The sequence below is a fragment of the Crocodylus porosus genome, unplaced genomic scaffold, assembly GCF_001723895.1.
Source record: "Crocodylus porosus isolate Cpor-Errol unplaced genomic scaffold, CroPor_comp1, whole genome shotgun sequence".
Taxonomy (NCBI): Eukaryota; Metazoa; Chordata; order Crocodylia; family Crocodylidae; genus Crocodylus; species Crocodylus porosus.
The window spans coordinates 13,486,231-13,504,682 of NW_017728886.1; the positions used below are offsets into that span (position 1 = coordinate 13,486,231).

The 18,452-nt window shown below is 43.1% G+C and overlaps 1 protein-coding gene across 4 annotated transcripts in view; it reads left to right on the forward strand.

The window, feature by feature from the left end:
• DPP6 (dipeptidyl peptidase like 6) overlaps positions 1–18,452 on the forward strand; it is a 731,733-nt gene that overhangs the window by 636,809 nt on the left and 76,472 nt on the right. For all 4 annotated transcript variants that reach the window (XM_019530500.1, XM_019530482.1, XM_019530507.1 and 1 more), the window contains exons 9-10: positions 14,547–14,701; positions 15,888–15,985. In XM_019530500.1, the coding sequence (XP_019386045.1) occupies positions 14,547–14,701; positions 15,888–15,985 (253 nt within the window). The remainder of the gene's footprint in view (positions 1–14,546; positions 14,702–15,887; positions 15,986–18,452) is intronic.

The window sequence follows — 18,452 nt, forward strand, 5'->3', positions numbered from 1 at the left end:
ACCATCTTCACACCCACAGAGCAATCCAGTGAGTCCCTGGGGTGTCTGCTGTGTGGGGAGGTGGGGCTTTAGGCAGAGGGGCCTCTGGGCTCCTGGGTGTCTAAGCCAGCTCATTAAGATATTATTTCTTCTCTGAGACAAGCAAATCTGTCTGTCTGCTGGGGAAGAAAAGCATAGACCTATGCATAGGGAGGGGTCAGGGGGGCACATGCTCCCCCTTACAGTGAGTGGTCTGGCTGGTAGGGGGGCATGGAGGGTACTTGTGCCCCCCCCACCCAAATTGGCTCCACCAGCACTTCCAGCACTGTGCCGCTGGAGCGCTCGGCAACCGGCCACTGGGGGACCTCTGCCTCCCAGTCACTGGCTAGCTGCTGGGAGACCACCCCCTGGTCATGCCCCACTGGTGTCCCCTCAGAATTGGGAGGCACCAATCACTCATGAAGGAAGGGAATGTCCTGCTGGGCAGCTGGATGCACTACAATGCCATAGATACCTAATGCCCACTGACCCCACTCAGCCCAGCTCTGACCAGAATGTGGCCAAGGCAGACTCCTGGGTGCCCAGTGTCTGTGCTGAATGCTGATACGGGGGAGATAAGGTCCCTGTGCAGTCTGTGACCCTGGCTCCCAAGTGTGGAGATGGTCTGGATTGAGACCTCAAGCCTCACACCTGCTATGCCACGTTCTCTCAAGGCTGGGCTGTTGGAGAGAATGGCAGTGCTCTAGGACAGTGGTCTCCAAAGTGGGGTGCACGCACGCCAGGGGGTGTGCAAGACAATCCATTGGGGTGCGGGAAGAAAATATTAGAACTTCTATTTAGATGTATATTTATATAAATATACATATATTGGGGTGCATGCTCAAAAAATTTTACTGATAGGGGTGTGTGAATATAAATATACATATATTGGGGGTGCGTGCTCAAAAATTTTTTACTGATAGGGATGCACAATCAAAAAAGTTGGGAGACCCCTGCTCTAGGATATGTGAAACCACATTGCAGGGGAAGCGAGCTTATTTATCCTGCTTCTCTGGCTAAAGATCTGCCCTATAGTTCTGCTCAGCAGTCAGCTATGAGACTGCTTGAAGAAAGAAATACCTTGTTTTGTGACAGAAGAATGCTATAGGTAATGGGTTTTATTATATGATTTTATCGTAATATTCTAGTTAAAATAATAATGTGGTATTATTTTATTGCACAACAAGATAACGTTACGGTAACATCCAGGTAATGGAGTCAGGCCCATTGTGTTCAGTGCTAGGTACGTCGTGGCCGTGTCTGCATGAGATGCTGATTGCACAGTATCTCATTACTATTGCACAGTAGTGTCAGATGGCATGAAGCACGATGCAATGCTACTGCTCAGTAGTAACAAGCTACTGTGCAGTCAGAGTCACTCAAATGCTGTTTGGCAATTTAGTATTTGTGTATGCAAGTACTAAATGACTGCGCAGTACCAACTGCACAGTCAGCCTCTCCTATAGATGTGGCCAATGACACCTGCAACAAAGAGCTTTTGGCAGCTTTTGGGTCATGCTTATGTCCTGTGCTTCCTTCAGCAAGGTTGTAAGCCTGGGCCTTGAGTGCCTTAGAATTTTAAAATAAAACATTGACTGTCATTTTGTTTTCTCCCTCCCTGGGTACGAGAAAAGTTGGTTGTTGTCGGTTTGGACTGAGTTTGCCCAGTTAATGTCAAGAGCTCTTTAATGGTCTGGTGCAGAAATAGATCTCAGTGCAACCTAGTTTATGCTTCACCAGAGATCGCCTACCAGAAGGCATGTGCGCACAGAAGGTCAGGTTGTGTTTACTAGGCTGTGAGCACCTTTACACATGTGCCCTGTGCCCCTGCCTGTCCTACTGTACAACAGCATTAGGCTCAGCTGCATTTCCACAGAACAGCAAAGCAGCCATTACAGAGAGGATTTTGCTGAGTGGATGTTTTAAATGCATCTCTCTTTTTTTAATTTAATAAGCCAAGCACCTGCTATGTGCTTGCCTGAGTAAGGGTGGATCAAAGCCCCTGTTCAGATGTTGTTGTTGTTTTTAAGTCAGGTCTCAATGTCTGCCCTAAAATGGGTACGTTCTACCGGCCTCTGCCTGTGGAACCATAGAAAACATCTGGCTACAGATTTCTCTGTCTCCTCACCTCTACTGATGACTTTCTGGGCTCTATAGTAATACATTTTAGTTATAGCAGCACAACAGGTGAGTAAATTCAGTTTGATAAGGCCTCGTAGATTAGGAGAGCTGGCACAGCCAGTTTAAGTTCTTTGCTGGGAGATGCAGATATTCAGCAGTTTTGATCTCAGAGGACAAGTTTCTAGGTGGAAGAGGAAGTTGGAATCCCCGCACCCTGTATCTGCAGTGCAGACGAGAGCAGAGAGCAGGGGCTGTGCCCAAACTTTTCCTCCACCCCCTCTGCACAGGTGGGTGGAGAGGGACTACAGATGGGCCAGGCCTTGGCTTCAACCCCTACATGCCAGTTGAGCTGGTGTGGGTGGTAGTAATTGCTTATGATAAACCCCAGTAACACATCAGGTAATCCTAGGAGCAGAGAAGGAATGGTTCCTGTTTCACTCAACATCCCTTCCCGAGGCAGTTCCCAGGGCATATTGCATTATGTGCAACCCCTGTGGTTGGGCTAGCAGGGTAGAGAAAATCTAAACCTAAATATTGTGTAAAGTAGCTGGTACGGGAGGGATTTCAGTGTCTACCTGATTTAATAGTGGGGAGCTTCCAAGGCTTTCATAGGGCAAGAATGGGAAACCCTCGTCAATTTATGGATTGTTTTTTATGAAACAATTGAATAAGATCCCTGTTTTCCATCAGGCTTTAGCCTGTCTCAATTTGCACTCATGCACAACACAGTCAGGCAGCAAGACATCCAAATGATTTCCAAATTTCACAGCATTCTAGCAGGCTGGTTTCATTTATGGGCCTGGGATGGCACTGTGGTCATGATGGCTTTGGAGGCAAATTCTGAATGAAGCGCAAGTGTCAGAACTTTCAAGAGTGAATATGAAGCACAAGCAGTCAGAAGCACAAGATTATTATTACCCTTTTTTTAAAACTCTTTATTACTTGTAGCCTGCATAGCTGTAAATGGGTTTACTGATCATAAAATTACCCTTTTCTTTTTGAGGACCTGATGCATCATTATTGACTTAATTGCACAGTCCACTGCTAAATGCACAGTGCAAGTTCAGGGCGGGCTCTTTCCTTCCACACATATGCAGCAATCTTTGTAAATTCATATTTTCTCATGATTGGATTAGTTCATAGAATTTGAAAAAGCCACCTACTCATTATCACCGCCTGGGTCCACATCACTTCTATAGGAGATGCTAATGTGTTTCTTTGGCAGGAGATTGCCTGTTATACCCAAACCATGCTATTCTAGTGAACACAGTCAAAACACACTAGCTACTCTAGAGCCTAATTGTACTGCATCAGATCTCTTAGGTATAACAACAGCAGTTGCATAATAAATGTTGCTGTCATTCAAAAGACCACTGTTCTGGTATGCTGCGTCAGTCCCAATTCTGGTTCTGAGCTCATTCCTGTATTACACCAGTTGAACTTCAAGTTATTGCAGGTGTACGCGACTATGAGATCTGACCCAGAGTCACAACTCTTACTCAGGCAAATCTCTCATTTGTGCAGATCCTGATTCCAGCACTGGAGATGAAAGCTAAGTACAAACAGTCAAAAAGCCCCAGGCTAAATCAATTCAATATTTACAACCTGACCTTCTCTGAAGTGCGTAGATTGAACTGATAGAAACTGGAAAGGCAGCCAGACCCCTGCAGTGCCCAATATCTGTAGCCAGGGGGCACTAGAACATGCCTCCCAGCTTGCCGGCCACTGCTGAAGCCACCTGAATGCAGCCGAACAGGGCTCATCCTTGATTGACTACCCAGTGTATGCCCCCCAAACCCTTGTTATCCCAGGGGCTGTCTGGATCCCCCAACCTCTGGGGAGGTGGGGGAGGGGGGGTCCCTTGAGCCCTGCCCTAGTGCAAAGAGAAGATTTCCTCCTCCCACCCCTCAGTATGGTCCCACAGGGCTTAACCCTGCACCCACAGGTTGAGTGTGAAAAATTATCCCCCAGTATGGTCCCCCAAGCCCTGCCCCGGTGCAGAGAAGGGATTCCCTCTCCCACCCCTCAGTATGGTCCTGCCGGGCTGACAGGCACAGGTGGAGCCTAGGGAGCAGAGGCTTTACTGCCTCAGCCCTGTGAAAGCAGGGAGATAGAGCCAGCCCTGCTCTACTGGGGCAGACAGCTCCAGGACAGCTGAGCTGCAAAGCATCCTGGGATGCTGGTGGACTGTAAGTTAACTTGAATTGGGAGGGGATCTAGTCCAATAAACTGGTTTGACATAAATCAGTTAAGTCTGATACTACATCCATCCAGGTTTATCTTAAACCGGGTTCGGCCATTTTGGAAGCAGTTTATGTGCGCTGAACTTCTGTTCTGTTACAAGTTTAAACCGGTTTTTGATCACTTAAACTGGTTTATGTGTAACTTCAGTCCCTAGCCAATGGGATTTTTGCCTTACTCAGGGTTTACACCACTCCTGCTAAGAGTCTCCTACTGTCCATCAACAGTAGGAGTCTTTCCTGGGTAAAGACTTCCCGACTGAATCATGACCTACTAATATGTGACAATTTCCCCTTTTTTTTTCAACATTCAGCCAAATTCTTCAGCCTTCAGTAACATTCATTAGCATTCCCACTGAGCATGCTATTTAAAATGAGCAGGACTGCCTCATTCAGTAAGTGCTATTCAGACTGAATAACATTTACTCAACTGGGTAGTCTATATAAAAGGCAGGACAGCTTACATAAATGCTAATAGAAGTCAGTAAGGTTTGTGACCCGGGGCTGTTCAGTATTTGTGGTTTTTATTTTCCTCGTGAAACATTAAGGGGGATTGCTTTTGGATGTATATGTTCTGAACTGCTGCAATCTTCTAATGAATTTCTGAATATCAAATTCAGGAGCTTTTGTTTGTGATAAGCTGCAATTACTTCCTTATATTAAGCTCTGGAGCTTCTACAGGCTGGTCAGGTAGAATCTATACCCTTTTATTTAGAGGAAATAGGTGCATTGCAAGCTACTCAGAATGAATTTAAAGAGCATAAAACTATATAGGGAAAGCCTCTATTTATTTCATTGCTCTTCATAGATGAATAAACTCTATTTCCATTGTCATCATAAACTGTTATATGGAAGGTAAGAAACGACTTCCCAAGGGGGTGTTATTCTGCATTCTGGGCACATGGGCAAACATCAATTTTGTCTCATTTGAGTTTTGAACAATTGAAAATGTCCGTTATGACCTTCTTGCAATGAGCGCTTGCTATTTTACCTGTAAAGAGCAGTTGTTTCAATTACTGTAAGTCCTCAGAGGACTTTTGCCAGGAAAAGGCTACTATAGATTCAACGCTTCTAGCTAACAAGTTTTCATGGAGAACTGGCAACAGGCTGTGGGTTTACGTTGATGCCAAGTGGTGGAAAATTACATTCTTATTATGCATTAGCAAAAAGCAAGCAGCCTGCTCCTGTGGGTTTGAATATGCCAGGTGCATGTGTGGTTTCAAAATGATGGTAGAAATATGGGTGTTTCCATGTGAAACCTGTAAGTGACATCCTTCCTTTAATAATTCATACATCATGTTGATTGTCAACTGGTTATCTTGGCAAATGAGGGACTCTCATTTTCATCAAGCTGTCTTCTATGTATTGACCTGGCAGCAGTGTTTCAAGAGAATTTTACAGTGACAGTAATGGACTTAAACAAGGAAAAGAAAGAGCTTGCTCAGCATCGAGTGCCATTGTGAGAAATTTTGTGGACTTTAACCTGTCCCATGTAGGGATGCATTTAGGGGTAAACAGCTATGAATGTGGAAGGATTATGCACTAAATGTTTCCCTGCATGACACAGAAGAGAAAAAGCAAAAAAAAATATTAAAAGCAGGACAGCTCTGAGGACAACACAAGTGAGAAGTGGTGGGTACGTGACATTGTTTCTCCCTGTTTGTGTGGAAATCCATACTTTCCTATGTTTTAAAAGAGACCTAGCACATAAAAGCCCTAATCTGAATGGGCCCCCTGGATGGTACCACAGTGCAAATTAATACTGGGGCCATCTGACCTCGGTCCTCTTTCCTGCCAGGGGCAGGGTGTTGGACACAATGATCCATTGGGCTCCTTCCGACTCTATAATCTATGAATCTATGAATATTGATAAAAGTGTAGAGTTGAGGCACCAGGGGTTTTGGGATGGGAAAGTCAGACCTCTGCAGGGTTCCTGCAGAGAAACACTAGGTTTCCAACTCAATTGCATGGGGTAACAACCCCCTGATACCATAACGTTTTCCTCTTGGAGTGGGGTCAGCGGCAGCACAGCTCTTGAGGGAGCTAAGTGTGAAAGGAAGGAGTGAGCGGTGCAACACGGTGCCTGGACTCTGCAAGGAGGAGCCCGCTTTGAATTCCCTGAGGTTTCCGGGCTTGTCCAAGCATCTGCAGCTCCTCTCCAGATAGGGAGAGGGTGTCCTTTCCCCTGTACAGGGAGTGCAGCACACTGCACGTACATTTTCCTTTTCTGTTTTTGGACAGCACTTTTAACCCATTACAATTACCTGGCTAGTACAGTTACATTTCAAAATATCTTTCTGCCTTCCCGGGTGTGTGCCAGTGGGAACTGCAGGCTGGAATCAGGTCTTTAACAGCTTCCATCAGCATGTTTAAGCCCTTCAATGTGCAGAAAGCCGAGAGGTCTGCCAACTGCTTAGCAATAATCCTCCATAGCGCTAATGCTCTTGCATGCATGCTCTCAAACCAGCTGTATGGACTTGCCCCGCAGTCCCTGTCTGAACGCTGTTGCCTTGTTTATGGAATGAAATACAACCAAATGGGAGGCTGGATGTCTCAGGGAATTGATAACAGGGCAGAGGGAGCCTTCTAGATCAGGTACCTGTTATGCAGCCCAAGTCAATAGCCTTGGAAAGTCTTGGCTACCCGTTTGCAGCTTTCTGGCTCCTTTAAAAAGAGTAGCAATCTCAGTCCACCTCCCTATCCACCGGTGTCTACCTCAGGAAACTCACCCTCACAACTGGCATTGGGTCCCGGTCCTGGGCAGCATGACTTGGGGACAGCATTTGTCCAAGGTTTGCAGCATCATGCAGGGATCCATGGGAAATGGCATGCTTCCTCTTGCAGGCAGGCAGTGTTCCAGCCTGTAAGGGGCAGCTGGGAGCAGGATGCAAGGGGTGCCATGTGCATGTGCGTGCCTGCACGCATGCACGTGGCTAGGAATACAGGCAGCCTGGAGAGCAGCTCCCTGGGGGTTAGGAGTATAGGGTAAACAGGAGAGGGAAATTGAGGCCTCCACAGTGAAGGAGGGAGTGGGGCAAGGGCTGAGGGTACTGCCCAGCCATGGTGTTGCATGGGGAGGGGTATGGAGCAGGACAGAGCCACAGGTGTCTGGTCCAGGGGGGCAAACAGCATGGGGGCGGGGCATGTGCCCCCCCAGATTTGTGCATGACATGGGGGCAGATGCAGGCTGCAGGCTTGGGGCTCCCCAACCTACTGTTCTGCCCCCAGGGGCCTCATACTGGCTGCACCTCCATAGCAAGGTGCCCCCTGCCCACCTGGCAGCAGCAGGGAGGGCGGCAGCATGGAGTTGTGCCCCCTGCTGCTGCCAAACAGACAAGGGAGGGCAGGGAGTCCCAAGCCCATCGCGAGCAGCCTGCATCCATGTCCCGCTCGGCTCGGCTCGGGTCTGGCTGTGCTCCTGTCAGCAGCTGAGGTTATGTGTCCCATCTTTCCCTTTTGAAAAGGCAGTCACCCTAATCACAGCAGTGCTGCTTAACAAAACTCAGCATACCATGACATGCTACCTGCCTTGTTTCCCAAGGGGACATAGTTTGCAGGTCCTGAAACAGGCCTGTTTGTCTGGGGACCACTTACAGCCCCACTGAAATTAGCTTCCACTGAGGATCCCAGAACCTCAAACTTTGTGTGGCAAACCCTACCCAGCTGGAAGGAGAAGCTGTGCAGCTTCCCGAGGAATAGTCCAGTGTCAGCCCCAGTGCATCTTTTTGGTCCCCACTGAAGAATTCTGCCCTACACTCCTGCCAAGACAAAATGTGGCCCTCTGACCGAACAGTGCCTGACCTAGAAGCACTCCTAAGTGATGGATCACATACTAGGGGCTTTGGCCAGGTTGACCAACCCTTTTTTCTGCCCTTCACTTTTCAGAGAGGAGGAGTCTCCTCATCTCCTTGGTGAATGCTGGAGACTGAACAGACAGCTCTGAGTCAGGCAGGGAGATGGCAAGACTGACTGAGCAGAAAATGATTCAAGTTCCAAATAATTCAGCAACATGACTAAGAAGAAAATTATCATGGCATTTGCAGCCCACGCCTCCCCTGTGGTGGAGGGGGTACAGAGTGACTGGCTGTTCCCATTTCCTTGAAATTATGATTTTTTAAATCCTCCAGCCTGACATTTGGATTCAGACATTACCTGGGGTACATCTGCTCTGTGCCTGAGAGCAGCAGCATATCTATAGCTCTGCTGCCACCTGGCTTTGAGTGCTTTGGAGTTGTGAAGCACACTCAACACCAAAGGCAGAAATTATGAATAGTTACAGCTTGCACTGAAATGGATCCAGAGCCTTTTGTCTCATGCACAGTAATTCATCTGTGATTCTTTTGGATATATATGTTAGAAAAGGAGCCCAGGGGCCCTACCCAGTCTGATGTGAACAAGAAGTTACTGCAACCTAGCTTCCACCTGGACTTGTGCATTTACTTGAGGAAAGACCTTCTTGCAAGGCAGAGGGAATGCATTTAGAAAGGTTGGGCTCTGCCCACAGGGCTCCAGGGATTTGCTTGAACCTTGAAGTGGGGAAGTTTAGTCTTTGCCTTCTTGCATTACTGTCTCTCCTTACAGCATACATACCATTCCATGAAGATGACTTTATTATTACTATTACTACTATTGTTACTACTGCTGCAGGACAGAACCATAATTAGGGAGGGCTGAGCAGAGTACCAGCCCTACCTTAGAAAGGGCACAAGATTGGTGGCCGCTGCCACTGCCCACGGTACAAAACCCACATGTTACACCACTGCTGCAGGATAAATTCTCTCTTCTTGTATCTGCTGGCACCCCAGAGTAAATCAGGAGTAACTCCACTGTAGTCAGTAATGCTACTTGGGTCCAAGTGAGATCAGCATGTAATGCTGATATGGAAATACTATGAAGTGACTGAATCAGGCACTACATGTATAATGTGACAATTTTGGACATGTCAGGACACATTCACTCAGTAATGCCGGTCTAAGATGTTTAAATGGGGTTACTTTGGGTTTACACCAAAGTAACTGAGCACAAACCTTTTTTAAAAAAAACATAAAAAATATTGCAGAGTGGCCCTTGGAGCACTGCTGCAAAATTGTCGGCGAAGTCCTAGCTGAACAATGCGTTTCCCCCAGCAGAATAAAACTCCATGCTTTAAGACTATAAAATGGTAATGTACTTGGACATGTGGTTGGTGACTTGAGATGATCTAGTAATTGATTTTAAAACAGATGGCACCTGTCAAATAAGCATTTGTATTTATTTGATGTTTCAATGAGAGCCCCTGGGGTTTGCCTATCTCAGAAGCCTTTGTTTTCACTCTTCGTAGACCTTCTTTCATTCCTCTGATCTCATTTTCCTCTTATCTTCTTTTGATGGTTCCTACTGACAAATTCAGCAAGCTTTCTGTCCTAATATGAGCCATGGTCTTTATGTTAGACTTTAATTTCTTTCTGCTTCAGCTTCCTTTTTATTAATAATTGTAATAAAGCAATACAGTGTCTTCAGCTCACCAAATATTTGGTGATGTGAACATGATCTGCAATGTTCTCCACAAATTTAACTGCCAACTTCTCTTGGGCTGCAGTAGTCCAAAGAAGAGTTTAACATATTAGCAAGAAAAGTAATACCTACAGGAAAAGCAAAGTCTCTCTGACGGAGAAAAGTTTGCAAAATCTCTTGGGAAGATTAATATAGCCTGAGCTTAATGGATCTATAGATTGCAAGTAATATTTTGTGGTTGGAAAGAGGGGAATCAATATATTTACTTTCTGTCTCTGCTGTCACCTGTGGGCATCACATTCAAAGGGCCTGGTGTTTTGATTTCCTACTGAATGAGAGAACATGGAGTTTGGAGCACAAACAGAATAATTGTGTAACAGATATGGATTTTCTTTATAAATAAAAAATCCAAGGTGCCTTCAAGCCATTTCCCCCTTCTTAAAGGCTGCATCTGACCTTTTAAGATTCAAAAGGTCTCTGCTCCTGTAGATGCAGTTAAAAGGTTGAGCAGTTAGGGCTATTTATCTGTCTAAGGAGAACTCCTCAACTGGTGTAAACTGGTGTAGCTCCATTAAAGTTAATGACAGCACACCTGCCTGCATGAGTGCAAGTTCACAAATGGACTCCGTCTATGTGCCCCTATCATCCTCCACCTCCAAAAAGTATGGTAGATGCATGCAGAGCATTTTCTGTCTGCTCAGCTGCAAAAATAATGGAAGATGGACAGTCAACGTAGGGTGCTGCTCTGGTAGGCAGCTCCCCCCCGCTCCATCCCCTGAAACTCTAGGCAGTTTTTCTGCTATCATGGATTCAAAGACATACAAGTAATCTCTGCACCCCTGTAGCCCAGGAAGTTTGCTTACAGCAAGAGTAAAGATTATAAAATGATGCAAATATTCTGAGCTGGTCAAAAGATATGCAAGCATTTTGGGGTAAATTGAGGAAATGTTGCAGTTCTTATTTCCACATTTGAAGATTAACGTATTCCGTGGTTTTCCAGATTTTTTTGTCAGCGTATACTGTTTTTCATTCTTGGTTTTCTTCTTTTGTTTTCCCCTCATTTTTTTCATCCAGTCCCTTTTATTTATTTTTTAAAATAAAAGTCATTTTAGAAGGGCCTGAGATGCGTGTAGGCAGGGCTGATGAAGGGCCTGGGCTGTCCTAGATAAAAGGTGACAATTTAATTCTTGCTTTTGTGCAAATGGACTTATTTAGAGCAATCCAGACTTGCAAACTGAGAAAAAACATAATCTAGAAGAACTAGCTGAGTAAGGATGTCCCATGGATTTCCCAGTTTGGCAGCAATGAGGGTTTTGTTCCTTTTCCAATACCAAAGCAGTTCTTTGTGACCTGCCACCCTCAGCAGCAGCCGTACTTATGGACAAGACGCTTGCTGCATGACCTAGGACAGTTAGGAGCCCCAAAACTGCTTAGAACTTGAGAAATTCCCTGGGGCTACATCCAACATGCTTTCTCAATGAAGAGAAACTCCAGCAGTCTCCTTAACATTTTTCACTTATATAAGAAGTTACATGATATGTGTCGCTCCATCAGATGCTGTTGTTCCAAAATTGCATATCTTGTACCTGAGGTATGTACATGCCTAGATCCATGTCGGCTACAACTTTTTGGAGAGCCCCAGTTACTACAGGGAAGTCACTATTCCTTATATTAATAAATTGAATACGAACATGGGGGATAGAGCAGCCCCAAGTATAGCTTTAATTTCCAGCTCTTTGATACTCATTTTCTATTTCATAAATACATCTCCTGGTTTCCTAAAGCTAATTACTTTATCTAATAATGGCAAGATCCTGGGTTTTTTTTAAAGCAAAGGTTCACGCAATTAAATCTCAGCAGCAATGGCCTACAAAATCTGCTCCAAAGCCTCACTTGGCATGTGACCTTCAGCTGAACTGCTTCATTAAGCCGGAGATCTTGGAGACAATGTTTGCTGAATAAAGTCATTCCTAACTAATGCTAAAATGTCAAGGATTCATTTTCCATCCCCTTTTGCCCCTTTCCTTTTTACACTTAATTATCTCTTTAATGAGCTACTAATATGAAAGCCAAGTGCAGTATTTTATTTATTTATATATATATATATATATAACATAACGTGTAAGACAATGCAATGAAAATGTTCCAACAGTATTTTGCCAAGTGGAGATCAGAGGCTGTGTATAATATTACATCTTTCCTACTTGTGCTCATTAGCTTTTACTTTGAAGGTCTTGGGCTGCCATTAAATTTGGATGAATTCACCGTATGATTAATAAGGGTAGTAATTTTTAATAGTGGTTGTCCTCACAACCTTTTTAACACTGCCTTGAAAAATGGGAAAATAATATTATATCACTGTATTTAGCATTTCCTATACTTATGGAAACATCATCCTTAAACATGGGGAATACTGCCAATATTGAATTAATGCTATCTAGCTATTTAAAGCAACCAGTGAGCTTTTGAATGACAGTATCACAATATTTATTATGTGATGCTAAAAATATAGCATCATAGAAATGTAGAGCTGGTGTGAAGGCAGCCACCTAGTCCAACCCCATGCTCAAGGGAGGATCATCCCTAACTAACCATCCCAGTGAAGAATTTTTCTAAGAAAGCTGCTTTAAACAATAAAAAATTAAGTCCCTGTCCATAAGAACTAAAAGCTTGATGAATGATAAAATCAGTGGTGGTCATCATGGACCATATCTTGATCATATGATTTAGATGAAACTGCCCCTGACCTCCAACAAACTTGATTTGCTTTTTGATTAAAAAAAGTTCATTTTATCCCAATCGTCTCAGACCAATAGTACTCAAACTCAGGTTTTGTGATTCTCATCCATTCAAAACAGCTTATCTTCAACCATTTGCCAAATTACGTAGAAAGATGTTCTTATCATTGGTTGTTCTGAGTACTGAGGAAATAGGATGAAACCATCAAAGCTTTCTACATGTCTTTTTTCCCTTTTATATACTATAGAAAAAAATTAGGACAGTTTACACAGAGTAAATATGTTATGTAATATGTCTAAACTCTTTCTCCATACAGCAATATGTAGAATTCATTGCCTGCTTTGTTGTTGTTTTATGGGACAGAGCTTAGAGCATGCAGTATACCCCTGGAAGTCCAAAAAGCCACATATAAAGGTGTGCAAGTCTGTTTGCAGTGCAGACCAGGCACAGGAATTCGTAGTAGTGCTGTGCACAAAACTCATAGGCCAAAACACTGAATTGGCCAAAAATTAGAATGTCCTCTGTATCCTTCCTGTAGTGTAGAAGTAGCTTACCAACGCAGTGGTCACTTCTAGGACTGGATTCTTTGCAACTCCATTTCTTCGGGCTTCATGGTTCTTAGTCTCATATTAAAAGAATAAAACCTGTTTTCCTGCATAGCATTCTGTACAGCGTATGTGGTCCCTTCTTCCACATTTTAATGAGGATGACTCATATGATATTAAACCTCTTAATGAAAATAGATTGTGTTATTCCCTTTTGCAAAAACGAGAGCTTTAGGAAGCCAGATGACTGTCTTCCAAATGCCAGTAATCTAAGAAGCTTAGGATTTCAAAATCTTATTTTTGCAGGCTTTTTATATATCCAGAACCTGAAATTGTCTTTACAGAAAGGCAAGTTAAGGTTAGAAAAAGTAGTAGAAACTAAAAGTGTCTAGGGCTAATATCAGGTCAGCATAAAGGACAGTTCCAGACCTCCCATGATGCCAGGTATGTTTTTTTCTGGTTGCTGTTCCCTACACATACATGCACACCTCAATTCAGGCATAATTTTACTGGCTTCTCTTTGACCAGCCACTCCATGCTGCTACGTTACACCTAGAATCCCAGTGCTGGAAAGCATTAATTTCTACTTCTACTGTTTACAGTGTATTGGTGTGAAAAACTGGTGCAAAAAGTGAAGTGAAGATAAAGTCAAGGTGGCATCAGGAGAGTATACTTTTAAAGCTCGATATGACATTAAGTGTCAAGGCTACATGCCCTGTTTCAGACCAGTCACCTTTTCCAAACCTGGGATAGTGATTAGAAAGTTGAACATGTAGTCCTTGACAAGTGCTCCAGCAAATTCAATCCACAAGATTTTGTGACGCCATTGGAAGGCAACAAGAGAGCAAAATCTCAGTCTTTATCATGTTTTGAAAGGGCCAATAGTACCATGATGTATCATTCTTTGTTACTGGAGGTGAATTACAATCCAAACACTCAATATGTATAGCAAGTACACATTATATATGGGCATATCGCTCTGGGTGGTACCCTTATTACAGTGACCGGAGAGCCTCTTATAGTGCCTTGAGCAAGTGTCATATTGTTAGCAATCTGATGTTTCTAGAGCAGAATAATTATGCCTAATCACCTACATCTTTGCAATAATTATCAATCATATCAATTATTTTGCATTAACTGACTTGAAGACTAATGCCTGGTATTCAAAAATGTGCTTAACTCTTCCCGACTAGGTAGCTGGTCCAATAAAAGATACCACCTAAGGAAATCCTTGCCTCACATTAATTTAATGAGCATGTTTCCTAATACTCCTGTTGCTTCTATGCTGTGCTGTGATTAGCCTGGGATTTTCAGATCTGTGCTGTTTGATTTCATTGCTAACTGGTAATTTACCTCTAATAGCCTCTCTGTGTGTTTGTGTTTTAATTAGAGGAGATCTTGAAGACCTATATTGCACATTGGTGGTCTCCTGATGGCACCAGGTTAGCATACGCAACAATAAATGCCTCCAGAGTCCCCACCATGGAGATTCCTGTATACACTGGCAGTCTTTATCCTACTGTTAAAACATATCATTATCCAAAGGTGAGGGAAAATAATAACTTTAAACAGCCTTGTTGTGTTAACTTTTTGAATTTTTCATGGTTTTTGCTTCCAGCTGACTCAGCTATGAGAATATGTAATAGAGGATTTTCATAAGCAAAGCAGTAAACAGAGAAAAGATCAGTTGTTCCCTGTTGAATAGCAGTCTTCATTACTCTTTATTTGCATCTATAAAATTACATTTTTCTGATGTTGGTGTTAGTCATTCAAAAATTGAATGAGAAAAAGTACAATGTGAACATTTTCCCCTTGTACAAGGGAAAAAAGCATTTGGGTTTTTATGTCAGGAGTTCGTCTACCCATGAGTGTCTGTAAATAAATGATATCTTATTTGTTGCTTTTGTGTTTTTTATATCAAAGGGCAAATGAAGAAAATGCATAATGTAGGTATTCCTATAAAATTCAGCATAACATGACATCAGGACAGATAGTCTGTCTTTTGAAACAGGTTGCATTCTAGCTTTACAGAAAGAAAATGATAGATGGAAAAGACCTGAAGTTTAACAGGTCCATGCCAAAGAGTGTCACCAAAGGTGGGCAGCACCTTGTGCAGATCTCCATGGGTGGAGATGATTATCATTGTTCTCATATTTTTTACTGTGCAGTATGTAATTGTACTATACTACAGAGCCACTTGCAAAAGGTATCTAACCTACCTCAATCTCATGTGTTAAGGTGGGCCAAACTGAGCTACTCCTTAACATGGGAAACATGCAAAGAATTGTCAAAGGAAGAAGTATTGATTCAGGGGGAAATGCTCTTTCCTACAAGTCAGTATTTAATCATGTCCTATTTGCTGCTAAAGAACAGCCTGCCATTTTCAAACGAGGGGTAAAACTGAAATCCTGTCCACTTGTCATAAAACATACCACAACCTTTATGAAAGGTGTTGGTCTCAGTATTTCAGCCAGATTTCATTCTAGGGGCAATCACATTTTGTCTACCTAGATTACTTATACCTCTGTGCCTACTTTAAAAGTTAGATGGCTTTTTTTTTTTTCCTCTGAATGGTCCTCTGCAGACTTTTAACACAAAAAGTACCTATACTTTGCTATATTAAATGATTGTTTTGTGTGTAGCACTTTCTGTAGTAATTTTTTATCATGGCACAGTATTTTAGGCTCTGTTCAGTTGCAGTAAATTAAAGTAATTTATTTTGAATTTCCAGGCTGGAATGGAAAACCCAACTATTTCTTTACACGTGATTGGTCTGAATGGACCTACACATGACCTGGAAATGACTCCCCCTGATGATCAAAGAATGAGGTATGTTTCTTAGTAGGTTGTCCCTGCCAATCTTACACCATAACTTTCAATCAAAAGCATTACTTTACTCCACTACTATTAAATAATTTCAGTCTTTGCAAACCAAAAAAACCCCTTGAAACTCAGGAAAAATGTCCTTTTTTAGTGTGATTTCCTTTCCTGTTGAAATAATATTAGTTAGGATTATAATGCCTTTCTTTTGAGGGATGTCTTCTGATTGATCCAAAATCCACAACAGCAAATTCCTTAAGCATGTTATTTTTGACCATTGTAAAGACCATGCTATAATGCAGCAAATGGAGACACTGCCATGCTAAGCTAAGACACAGGAACAACAGCAGCACACATGAAACTCAGCTGGTTCAGGACTTAAACACTGGTTAACCCTTTAACTTGGTTTTAAGCATGTGCTCAAATGTTCAAATGAACAGGGGCCTACATTTTGTGGTTTCATGGAAGCTTGAAAACAAGTCTGTAAAAAATAGTATCCCGCATTGAGGTAAGCAGTAGGACTGTGCGAAGCTTTGGTCCCTGCTTCGATTCGGCGGAGATAGAGCCCAATTTGGTGGATGAATCTCTGAATTGAAATTGAATCAGAGGACCCTTTAACCTCCAAATTGAATTGGAACCTCTGAATCGATTCGGGGAGATTCGAACGTATTTGGAGATTCGGACACAGACAGCTTTAAATGCTTTTTCTACATACCTCTGGGTAGCAGGGGCTCGTAAATGCTGGGGTGCATGGGGTGCTGTAATGCATGGATGCTGGGGTGCTCCACAGCAGACACAAAAGTGGCAATTCCGGGTCTGCTGGGGAGTGTGCAGGGAAGCCGCCCTGGCTCTGCGACTGGTGCTTCCTGGGTCTGGGGTGGGCACCTGGGGGTCCCTGTGTGGCTGATCGCCGAGCCAGGGAGGCATGCAGGGGGGAGAGGTGGCAGTGCACTCCCTGGCAGACCCTGAAGTGTACTGGAAATAATCCCAGTCCACTTCTGGATTCACCACCAAGCACATCAAGGGCCCCCCCCACACTCCTGTGGGATGCTCCATGCACCCCAGGATCACAGCGATCATAAGCTGCACCTGCTACCTCAAAGTATATAGAAAACACTTTTAAAGCTGTGTCTATGTCTGAATTGCTGATTCCACAAATCAGCATCGAATCTTCAGATTTGGATTCAGCTGTGTGGAATCAGGGACAGTGATTACTATCCCTGATTCAGGCCGAATCCTAATCGAACAGGGCCCACTTCACTTGGCCCTAGTAAGCAGCTGTTATAATCCATCTACCTTCAGGTCTAATTTATTGCTTTAGTTCACAATAGTCACTTCCAAGCCTAGAGACAAGGCCACATTCTGATTTCCTTAATCAGACATGTATCTGAAATGCAAGTCTAACTTCGGTGGATTTACACTGTTGCAAGTGAGAGCAGAATTAGCTTCTTTGAGACTATTAACAAATTCAGGTAAACCTATAGGCACTGCATACAACAAATGAACTTGAATGTTTACAGGGCTCACGAGTCTGGCGGAGGTAATTTTCCCTGGACATGAAATACGTAAAAAGCTAGTCTGATAGTTAGTTGAGTGCACTGTGCCACACAAGTGGTCCCAAGCCACGAGACCTTCTGTGAGTAAGTTGTCCTCCGCTGGAAAGAGTGTCAGGATGTGCCTCGTAGTGTTTTTGTCATGTTATTTAAGTGCTCTGTTATGGATCCATTGGTACTGCAAAACCATAGATGAGTACACTCAATATGTAGGTAACAGGGCTTGCCTTTCCAAAAGGAATTTAAAGTCTATATGTAATGAGCACTGGTTCCCAGGAAAGCTCAAAACCATTGTCCTTGAATGTTGCCATTTTTCTGTTGGGGTATTGACCGGAAAAAAAGAGTAGTCTTTAAATAAAGAAAGCTAACATTGGAATTCTTCTGCCTGGTTTTATTATAACAATTGCTTGAAAGTTAATTTGTGCAACTGCAGCTTCCATGTACTCTAATAAATATGTGCAGTCTGGGGTTCATTTGCTATAATTAGTATGGATGACTGTAATGTATTTATTTGATTATAATTGATATTGTAAAAGAATGCAAAATATATCATAATTAACAATCCTTCCTGTATATTTCATCAAAAACCTAACACTGCCAGACCCCAGAACACAGAACAAGTCTTGCTGGTAAACCCATGGGGGTACATATTCATTATGCATGTATTTTCTGAAATGAGAGGATTAGTGTGATTGCATTTCATTAGACTTGACAATGAAGATAGGCTGTCACGTTGGTTACAAAAAGGATTTTTGAGGAGGAAAGGAATACTTCTTACAAGGATTTCAAAGCAGAGAAGTGTTATGTAAAACATTTAAATGTAAATAAAACTAAAGGTTCGTGACTCAGTTCAGGAGGATGATGTCACAGCTCTTCCTGATATGCTGAAGTTCCCTTAAAACAATCTTTTGTGCAACTAGAAG